Raw genomic sequence first — 10917 nt, 5'->3', positions numbered from 1 at the left:
CACGCCAAAAAAAGTAATGGGGATTGAACACTTACCACTGAAAACTTCTCGGGGCCACAAAAGTTTTAGATCAAGCTGATATTTGTGTTTTCCCTTCATCCCGGTATATGTGATCTTATGAGCAGGTTGGCTGACAAATAAACATTGTGGTGGGCCCTGGGAAAGTTTCAATGGAGGTGTCATTGTGTATACTGCTTTCTTTGAGCTCTAGATATTCCTCATTTTTGGGCCCATGCCATTTATAAATAGAACCTTACACGATGGTGGGTTTTTGCTTATTTCAAATCCCAGTTTAATCCAAACATGATTTCAAACTAAATCTTAGAATTTACTTTTTCAACATTTACATTCCAAACATGGCATTCAATATCCACTAAAACATGAATTTTGAAGGCAAACCCGTTGGCGCATGGAATTAGATGGTGGGATGGAATTACTGTTTTGCAATAAATGCACATGTTGGTGGATTGCCTGATGTTAGTGGATTGCCTCTTAATGTCATAGGAGTGAGCTATTCACATTGATGTTTGGATAAAGTAGGATATAGGGCTTAAATACATGTTTTGATTCATGTAGTGTTTGGTTGTACATGGAAAACAAGTACCAATTTCGAAAATCATATTTTAAAGTTACATTAAGAAGTAAGATGGGGCCTACCTTAATATTTGTGAGTAATCCACCCCGTCCATCCATTTTGTGAGATCAGCTTTAGGACATGCTACCAAAAGTTAAGCATATCTAAAACTCAAGTGGGCCATATGAAACGAAAGAGTGGAGAAAGAATTTCATACGGCTGAAACCTTCTGAAGCTCTACCTTGATGTTTATATGTTACCCCAATCGTTTATAAGTTCATTCCTTCAGATGAACTGACAATATAAAAAACTTTATCGTGATACAAAACTTTTGTGGTCATATGAATGTTTCAATAGTGATCACTCACTCCCCACAGTTTTCTCTCGTATGGCTCACTTGAGTTTTAAATCTATCTCATGGCCCACTTGAGTTTTAAATTTACCTCATTTTTGATCGCTTCCTCTGAATGATCTTGTAAAACAAATGGATGAGGTGGATTCCTCACAAATATCAATGTGGGCCTCACCTCCTTTCTCAGCCTAAGAACTTCCTAACTTAGGCTTTTACGTGGAAATACATGGAAATCTCATGGATTTCACAAATCCTGGTTGAATTGCAAAAAGCCCTCTCTATTCTATACACATGATCTAATGTTGGAAACTTATGATAAACTAAATATAAACAATTTTTCAAACCAAGGGATTTAAAGTTTTATCCTACTTAATACAATATAATTCCATGCACCAAACGCATCACATAATCATTGTAAAAAACCAAATCCATCCCGTTTAATCCCACTTAATCCCATGAGTAAAACAGTCTACAGGTTCATTGTGATTTATATATTTTATCTACACCGTTCATCAATTTTAACATATAATTTTAGGGCTACCGCAAAAAAATGAAGTTTATCCAAGGCTCAAGTGAATTGAAATTCTGAAGTTGAATTTTTTTGGGAACCATGGAAGTTTATGATCAAGATATTACATGCTTTTTAACCTTTATCCATGCCTGTGTAATCTCACAAGAGGTTAGATGACAAATAAACATCAATTTGGGCTCAAAAAAGTTTCAATGGTGGAAGTCGTCATTTTCACTATTTCTTGTGGTGTGGTCTATTTGAGCTTTGGATATGCTTAAATTTTGGGCTCCACCACTGAAATGAGATGGAAAAATAGATGGACCGTGTAGATAAACTACATACATTTACAGTGGGCGCAACTGAGTTTACTCACTGCGCTAAAAGAGTCCTCAGTGTCGAAGACGCAATCCGATTTCAAACACAAGCGTCATGGTGGGCCACGGAGCTTTTCCAGCGCCTACTCCCGCTTAACATCAGCCAATGGCCGTTGGTTGGTGCTCTGTGGACCCCACCATGACGTATGTGTTTCATCCATGCCGTCCATCTATTGTTTCTCATCATTTTATGATACGAGACCAAAAATGAGATATATACCAATCTCAAGTGGACCACATTACAGGAAACAGTGTTGAATGAGCGTAGACCATTAAAAATATTTTGGGGCAATAAAAGTTTTGTATCAAGATGATATTTTTTTTCCCTTCATCTGGGACCGTCTGACCTAATCAACAGATTGGATGTCAAATAAACAGTACAGTGGGCCTTAGGATGATTTTAAAGGTGGATATCCAATCACTAGTGTTTTCCTAAGGTGTGGTCCACTTGGGACTTATATCCCCCTAATTTTTGGTATAAAACCATAAAATGATCTTTAAAAATGTATTAACGGAATGGATGAAACATATAAATCATTGTGGGGCCCACAGAGCACCGACCATCAGCCACCGGGCTGGTGGTAGGGGAGTAGCCAATCCGTTTCCTTCCAGCACCGACGTCGTTACTTAAATCACTACCGAATCCGTCGAAACTCCTTTACCAGAAGAAAAGCAGAAGTAAAGGTGGAGAGAGAGAGAGAGAGATGGCGAGCAGCAACGACTCATCTCCCAAATCCAGCCCTAAAAAGGCGAATCTGGTGGACCATCACTCCATCAAACACCTTCTCGACGAATACATCTCTGAGGTATATCCAAAACCCTAGTATCTATCTCTTGTAGATTCTATGGATTCCAGTATGTAGACGAGATTCCATTTCTCCTTTCTTCTTGCAGATCGTTACTGGCCGAGGATACACCGAAGACGTGCGATTGAGCAACATCAGATTGCTATTGGGGGCCATCATCATCGCCATCGCGCTCGTTGCGCAGTTCTATCCTAAGAAATTCCCGGAAAACAGGGATTTCCTCGTCGGATGCATCGTGTTATATCCTTCCGTGTTTGAATTCTTGCAGAATTCATGTTTTACATCTCTAGCGTTTTTGTTGCATTGATCTATTGGAAATTCTGCATCTTTGAGGTCTTTGACTCCTCTTTGGCAAGTATATAGCCTTCAACGGATTGTTGCAATTGATCATCTACACAAAGGAGAAGAATGCGATCCTTTTCACTTACCCTCTCCCAGTGAGTTCATCCGTTTTTTTCTTTTTCCAGGATTTTAGAGATATGACAATCTTTTCCTCTCTCTCTAATCAATGAATTAATATGCATTCTTGGCCGGAATCAGCAGTTTTTTCACTTGGCAATGTGGGCTCCAACTCTCACTTGTCCGGACCATACGTCTGGTGGGCCTTGTTGTGGATGGGTGATGATGGGAAGGCCATTCTATCGGATAATCCTTGAAAATGGATGGTTAAAAGGGGGAAAACTGATAAGAGGCTGTATTCAGTGGTTTGGTTACCACTGATTGGATGGATGTGATTGTTTGATGGAGATTTCAATCATCTCCTATCCGCAATGGGTCCCACCAGATGGTGATTTGTTCATCCAGGCATTGTATAACTCCTCTACATTTACCACGTAACAGTTTTCTTATCATGTATGAAATTCTGGGGTTGGATGTGTGGAATTTTGTTTGCAGCAATGCATATGGTATTCAGGTATGATAAGCGAATAAAATAAACTGATTTAAACCATTTGATTACTGTCCCAGTTGTAGGATTTTTAACACTGGTTCTCATATTTTGTGCTTGCGAATCTTGTTGGATTTATCATGCATTCTAAGAAGTCGTGTTTTTCAGGAGAAACTCATGTTGGCTTAGAAACTTAAGGGCTGAAGATGTTTGGGGTAATCAATGGTGGTGGTGAAGAAATTTAGAATAGCTGCCTTATCAATGTAGATACCTCATTCTGGCGTCCTACTAGGCAAAATCAAATATCACTTATGGCATTCCAGATCATTAAATTTGGGCATGGTTGGATGCCAAGTTTTGACATATTTCCTTCTTCCCTGCTTCCACACCCATCTACATTCATTAATATCAATACATGCCAACGTGCGCATATACATGCATTTATTTAGGCCCTACAATGCATTGAAGAGGCACATATTATGCATAAAACCGAGCATTGAATCCCAGATTCTGAATCAAACTCTAACTCGAGACCCAGCGCAGTACATGAGCACTTTGATCATTTCACATCCAAACCATTGTTCTTATGATTAAATTGGCCCGTGTGTATTCCAGGACATTTAAGGGCCTTATCTTTAAAAGGATCTCACAAAATTCCCATTCTAGGGCCTGTTATCATTCTTTTAGCCATCAAGGTACGTTGGGCATTTTCCATCAAGATATATCTTGGTTGTCCGAACTGATTGATCATATCCTAAAGTAGGCCCAGGTGAACCTAGGTCCCAGTTTCATCCAAATCTGACATTCAACGGGTGAGATCTTAATATTTCAATTACAATGGTAGTTTGTTGAAAGCCAGTTGTATGAATGGTGGGGTTCATGTCACTTTTCAAGACTCATTTGCAACTATCCAAACCAACTAGATTGCTAGTCATATCATGGATGAGGCTCATGTGTAAAATCACACTGATCAAGTGATTCGATCAAGTGGACTCCTAGTCATGTGGTGGAAGGGTTGCCATCGCTGTGACCGGTACCATGGAGTGATCAAAAGCTTGGAGCAATACATTCCAGGAAATCAAGCCACAGAAGATGCTTGTTCACAGTATTTGTAGCCAGCTTTCATCCTCAACGGGGTGCTAAGGATGTAGTAGAGGTGTTTTTTCAGAAGTATGGCTGTCTGGTTGAAACAATCGTGCGTAGCCATAGAGACATCGAGAAGTTGCAGAGATTGGCATTTGTTAGATTTAGATATTGGGATGACGCATGTGAAGCTGTGCATGTGATAGGTCCATCTGTGTTTGTCCCTGTTTTTAACGAGATAAAAGCTTTGGCAGCTGGGCTAAATATGTTGTTTATCCTGGCTGTGGGGCCATATCATCTTGAGGTGTAGCTAAGGCTGGGGTGCTTTGCCACCCCTCATGGTATGGGGCATCCATCCCCCATCCTTTGATTTCAATGAAGTTTTAGCCACGTTTCTTTCAACAACCAAAAAACCAAAAAAAAAAAAAAAAAAGGGTGAAAAAGAAAATGTGATGATGGGTGATAAGATTATAGAGTTGTGGAAATTGCCTCTTGGCCTTCTAAAGTTGAATCATTATGGTGGCAGTGTGGGCAGGTAGATCTGGAATCATGAAGGGAATTTCTTAATTGTTTTATTGGATCTGAAAGGGAGAAGGATTCAAATGTCATGGTATCTCCAGCTCTTGTTCATGAAGTCCAAGTTTTCAAAAAAAGAAAAAAAAAAACTTTTTCTTTCTTCCAAATGAGTTCCTTGGTTGTGGAAGGCGATTCCCTCAATTGGATAAGGAATTGCCAAGCATGTCTATGTTTATTGGTGGACATGATCAATATTTTATCTTTCAGAAAGAAAAAACATGGTCAATATATTTGGATTTACATGAGGGGATTTGTGATTTTTCTTTGACTAGGTTCAAGGGGAAATGAATGGAGATGGATAATTTGGTCAAGGTTAGGTTATTAGTCCCGTTTGTAGTTGCCAATTTGTATTCCTTTGATTGACGTGTAAGTTTTTATTCAATCCATATGCATCCTTCTTTTTTTTTCTCCTGTATTTTCTTTTATTTTTAATAATGTTTTCCTTAGTGGTAAGGGAAGAGAAAGGATTGGTGGTACTTATTAAAAGAAGATTATTGGTTGAGAAGTCTTTACCTAACACATGCCGGCACCATAACCTCCTTGCTTTTTTCCTCCTATTGTTTTTTTCTTATTTTTTTTCCTTGTCTTTTTTCCTTTTCTTTTGTGAAATAACTAGGATTTCGTTAATATTTTTCAAATAAAAAAATACAATGATTTTCTTAATTAAGAAAGCAAAGCATCAAGGAGAGGGAATCCTCTTGATTTTGTGTTCGTAGGCTGTATTCTTTTCTCATGTTTTGTGAGCTTTCTAATAAATTTTATTGCTCTCTCTCTCAAAAAAAAAAAAAAAAAGATGGAAAGAATTCCCAATACGAAGATTTAGACTCCTGAAAGAATTCCAGTACAAAGAGAAGAGGTAGAGACTCCTTTGGCCAACGATCAGCCAAGTCTTTGGCCTCTGTTTGTGCATGGGTAAACAAAGTGTTTGGTATAGAGACGGTATCTTGAAACTCATAAAAAAATAATGATAAAGAAACCTTTTGTGGTCTGAAATCGTCCCTTCAACAATAATTGGCCCTGATTAGATGTAATGTCCTCTAGAATTTTTCTCTTGTGGCTATTTGGCTGTTGATTTTGAAGAGGTGGAACAAAAGGGCTCTCAGTAACAAACTGGAAAGTGTTGCTAAGGGGGTATAGATGTCTCAGGGCAGGCCTATTTCATGGGCTCTGATGTGCAAGCAATTCGTAGGGGTTGCTAGAAGAGGCTGGTTGGATTTTGTCAAGGACGTGAGCAACCTATTTGGGTTCTACTGCTAGCAGCATGTGAAGCTTCAACAGAGTTCTAGGGCTGACCCTTGACCTGCTGGAACCATCGGGATCATAAGGTGTGGCGATAGAGGGGAAACTTGTTGCTTGTTCGGTACCTGCGCCGATTGCGGTCCAAGGGGGTGGAGGTCGGGGTCCACTGGACCCGTGTGAAAGAGCTTCCCTGTCTTCAAACTCCACCTACGACTATTGAGGTTGTTTGATGGATGCAACTTATGTGGGCTTTGTCTGAGGAGGCATACCCTTGGAGATTAGCGATGGGTGGAGGAAATGAGGGAAATGTGTCAAATCCTTTCCATATTTTTTGTCCATCCTTGCAGGGAAGGAAATGGGGATGCTGATGATTTGACAAGGATCGGGATCCAACACCAATTGCTTTGCATTGGAGATGTTCTCCTCATTTTATAGTTTAGCTTTTCTCAATTAAAAAAATTTCCATCCTAAAAAGAAATAATCAGCCCTGTGCAACACCAAAAAGAAGAGGTATTATACAATGATCAAAACAAAAGATTTCCTTCAATGGGTGGCCAACAGATGGACAAGAAAGAAAATACAACAACAGTTCATATTAGAAGCCAAGTATTATATTTCTAAGATCTTATAGTCTGGGCGGATTTTATGTTTCATGGGCCATCCAGAGTGAGGCATATCTTATAGAATCCACCATGTCAGGCCGGGGGTTCAATTGATTCCAACTCGGAAACAGTTTTATGATGGGACTGCAAATGATTCCAACTCATAGGAACAATTCGAACAATTCAATGATTTTGTCCATTGTGGAAGTCCCAGGAGGTGCCACGATGATGTTTGCTTCCTTATGTGAAGCAAAGGGGAGCTCCCTTAGAGGGATTGTAGAAACCACCATGCAGTTACTTCGTGACCATTTTGGGTAGTTTGCTTATGAATCCAATATTTACCTAGATCCCCAACTGTCCTCCATTTTCCATTCTAAAGCCTGCTATCCAGATTATGGGTCATTAGCAATTTGGATCTGTTATTTTCACTGATATGAACTTACGGCTCTATACTCCTACTGTTGATTGATTTTGTAGCATAAATCTCTATTAAAAGAGAATCTCTCAAGTCCAACTTGTTAGACCACACTTAATGGTTCTCTCCCCTCCCTGGATTTACTTCCAACCTGTTAATTGGATACAAAATCCATCCCCTCTAATAGATTGGCCTCGCCTTGAGAATCACCCAGTGCCAAATAAGCCCCATATACTCTTCAAGTGGGCCACATCATAGAAAACAATGTCCAGACATTGATAAATACCAAAATACAAGTATAGTCCACCCAATGAAAGGATGTGGCTGATTTTTGCACAAGATGTTCCTCACTATGGGGCCAACCTATTGGAGCGGTTAGATATTGCAGGCACATGAAAGGTTGGAAGTTATTCACTCGGTGGATGATAACTTTAGTCCAACTGGTTTGACTTGAGACGACCTCATATTAAAAACCCATAGATTTATGCAACAGTGGTTACAGTGGGCCTGCGCACACACATGCTACCAACAGGATTCTACCCCTAGCCTACCACACATAGGAGGAAGTGGGGCACCATGTACCTGTTACTGTACCATTTTTTCGGAATGACCTGTGATCCTCAGGTAACCTTGAGAATATTACACCTTGGGGAATCCTGAAATTTTCAAAAAGGATGAGGAAAATAGAAGGTAATTGATAGCAACCGAGTTGATGAAGTTTCAATGGATCTGAATCCTTTTAATTCTCTGTGAAACTATTTTCTTGTTGGTACTTCTCTTTTTTGGGACATGGGTTTCAGTTCTGATATTCGCATGCAGGGATCCTTTAACAGCACTGGGCTGGTAGTCTCTTCCAAGCTGCCAAGGTTCTCTGACATGTACACTCTCTCCATTGCCAGTGCTGATCCGAAATCAATTTCTGCCAGAAAGCCAGTCCAGTTTACAAAGAGTGTCACCAAGTGGTTAGTTTTTCTTTGTTCTTTGTTCTTTTTCTTTTTTTTGTCCCCGCATTCAATTCATATTTCAAATATTCTCCTTCAAAGATGGAATTCCAGAATCCAGGTTTTCATATGAAAGTGTCATATACTAGAGGTTTGTTCAAATACATCCTGATGTATTGCAATAAGATACGTCAAGACTCTAGCTGTTGCATTTGGGTTTTTATCAACAATATGGATCGTTTATTTGATAGGGGTCCCCTTGGATGGGGATGGCCAAAAAAACTCTTGGATTGAACATTTCAACCTTTTGATTATACAAAGGTTGATGGTGACCATTCATGTTCAAGGCAAAAGAGCCAAACCATCAAAGGTTTGAAATAATCAAGTTGAGAGTTTTTGTCTCTCGACTTCCTACCATAGGAAGTGAGACTTGTCATATAAACTCCTGACGCATTGTGTTGCATTATGTCGGGATGTATCGAGCAAACCTCTGGATGCTATGCTCTAGTGAGGATATCTACAGTATGCTTGGGCTTTCAGTTTGTACAAATGGGGAACTTGGTTTCGTTTCCAGACTGTTGATATCATGGGCCCACCTTGAAGTCCCCATCACTAAAAACAATTCCCAGATTGGTCATAGCCGTTGAATTGAGGGCTGCTGTTCTGTCGCACATGGACCCATTTCCTCTACCATCTGCCTGCTGGTTGCCATTCACAGGTTAGGATATTCAGTTAATGGGAGATTTTTGGTGGACGCCCCATTCTGCTTGGGTTACTGGTTCACATGTCCAGTACAAATAGATAATCTGAGCATATTGTAGACATCTCGAGAGGAGCATCGTAAGGTGCCTTTTTCATATGGGTATGGGTTGTTGACCCAGTTCATTCAAGAACTGCATTTAGAGGGGAACATTCATGAATTTCTGCTAGGAAAGTAGATATTATTCTTTAGTAGAATTTTGTTGAAGCAAACAAGGCAACCTTAGAGAGGGGATACAATAGACAGTGAGAGGTCATCTTTCCACAAATAACATAGAAACAACCCCCAATTACCAACAAAACAATCAAATCAGCTCCCCTTAAAATCCTATGGGCCTGTTTGGATGCACTTCTCAAAAGTGGCTGTCTGCATAAGGGGGTTTCAAGCCTACTTTCTCAACAATTTCCAGTTCTGCGCCTATTTTGTTGAGTGGGAGATGAGGTGGAAGTTTGCAAAGTGCATCCAAATGCATAACACTAACATCATCCGCCTTTTGGATCAAAACGGCATGTTTAGGCCTCAAGTATCCCTGAAAGGGTGTGACCAAATGGGCCCACATACTGTTAACCGGGCTCTAACTTCCCTCCTGGCCAATGGGAAGTCCTCTTCTCCTTAAACTCTACTTTGTTTGAAATAACATTTACATCCAAATGAAGCGTGCCTTTTGATTTGCAGGTTTACTCATGATGGGGTTCTTGTGGAAGGTCTATTCTGGAAAGATGTTAGCAAACTGATTGATGATTATGCTGGAGATTCTCGAAAGACCAAATGAATCCAAGCAGACTATAGGTACAAATATACAAGGCAGGACCGACCGATCAGGCGAAGTGAGGCAGTGGCACCATTGCCCTGAAAATTTGAGACTGTTCGAATCCTACCTGTTTTACAAGAACTCTTTGAGATTGCGTGATTTATGGCAGACCATACTCCAAACATGGTTGAAAAGAGAAATTAATCCATAACACTTTTCTTTCCTGTTTTATTCTTCTCTCCACAAGAATGAGGCAAGGATGCATATAACATGGTGCATGTGATGAAGAAATCTTTGTTTAATCTGTTAGGAAAGAGCTGTCACCCCATGTTGCAGGTATGCATGTCCTCCGTCCATCCACAGCTATTTACAATCAGCAAGATTAGATGAATTCTCGCACATCTACAATCTGGAGGCTGATTACAATCTGCAGGAAGCATAGATGAAATCTCTCTCATCTACAATCTGGGCGATGTGACTGGACATGGACTTGCATCAATGTAATAGCGCAGGAGGTCCAGATAGGCCTGAATCAGTGTTTAGCCTAAGCAATGAATGGTAAGCTAGGCCTGACCCCAGCCTAGTGCAGGTAGTTCTGAGTCTAGAAACAGTTTCATAGTTCATTAGCTAGAAACAGATCTACTTTCAGCCCAACTGAGCACAATCCAAGTGCATTTCCTGCCCTAGTATGGTAGCTCATGGGCAGGACAAGGGCTTTCATCGATGTTAAAGTCCAAACAGTTGAAAGAAGCTAATTTAGTACAGGCAACATGGATAGCTTTAATGCCTGTTTTAGAGCGTGGATTCTGAACCCCCTGGATTTGGATTTGAAATCCTCCTTGTTGTGTTTGGCACCCTAGACTGAGAATCAACGTTAATCCCAAAGTAGCTATTCATAGTATATTTGCAGGGTTTGAATTTAATTACTAGATAAACTTTAATATCTCTAATTAGTGAACTCACGTAATTTCAGATGGGTTACAAGTACAAGATTACGTCTGAGTGACTAACCAATGATTTTTAACAGTTGATTTACATGGACAATGT

At 40.0% G+C, this 10917-nt stretch overlaps 1 protein-coding gene across 1 annotated transcript; it reads left to right on the top strand.

Annotated features, from left to right (window-relative positions):
• Positions 1-2453: 2453 nt before the first annotated feature.
• Positions 2454-10097, top strand: LOC131219502 (signal peptidase complex subunit 2-like). Its single transcript, XM_058214670.1, has 5 exons — positions 2454-2617; positions 2706-2857; positions 2973-3054; positions 8238-8380; positions 9795-10097. The coding sequence occupies exons 1-5, from the start codon at positions 2516-2518 to the stop codon at positions 9889-9891; spliced, it is 576 nt and encodes a 191-aa protein (XP_058070653.1). The 5' UTR covers positions 2454-2515; the 3' UTR covers positions 9892-10097.
• The last annotated feature ends 820 nt before the right edge of the window (positions 10098-10917 follow it).

The sequence above is a fragment of the Magnolia sinica genome, chromosome 11 (genome assembly GCF_029962835.1).
Source record: "Magnolia sinica isolate HGM2019 chromosome 11, MsV1, whole genome shotgun sequence".
Classification (NCBI taxonomy): Eukaryota; Viridiplantae; Streptophyta; class Magnoliopsida; order Magnoliales; family Magnoliaceae; genus Magnolia; species Magnolia sinica.
This window is presented reverse-complemented; position numbering and strand designations above follow the sequence as displayed.

Coding starts and splice junctions, on each gene's coding strand:
- LOC131219502 (XM_058214670.1), top strand. CDS start 2,516: ATGGCGAGCAGCAACGACTCATCTCCCAAATCCAGCCCTAAAAAGGCG. Junction 2,618..2,705: donor TCGACGAATACATCTCTGAG/GTATATCCAAAA, acceptor TTCTTCTTGCAG/ATCGTTACTGGCCGAGGATA. Junction 3,055..8,237: donor TTTTCACTTACCCTCTCCCA/GTGAGTTCATCC, acceptor ATTCGCATGCAG/GGATCCTTTAACAGCACTGG.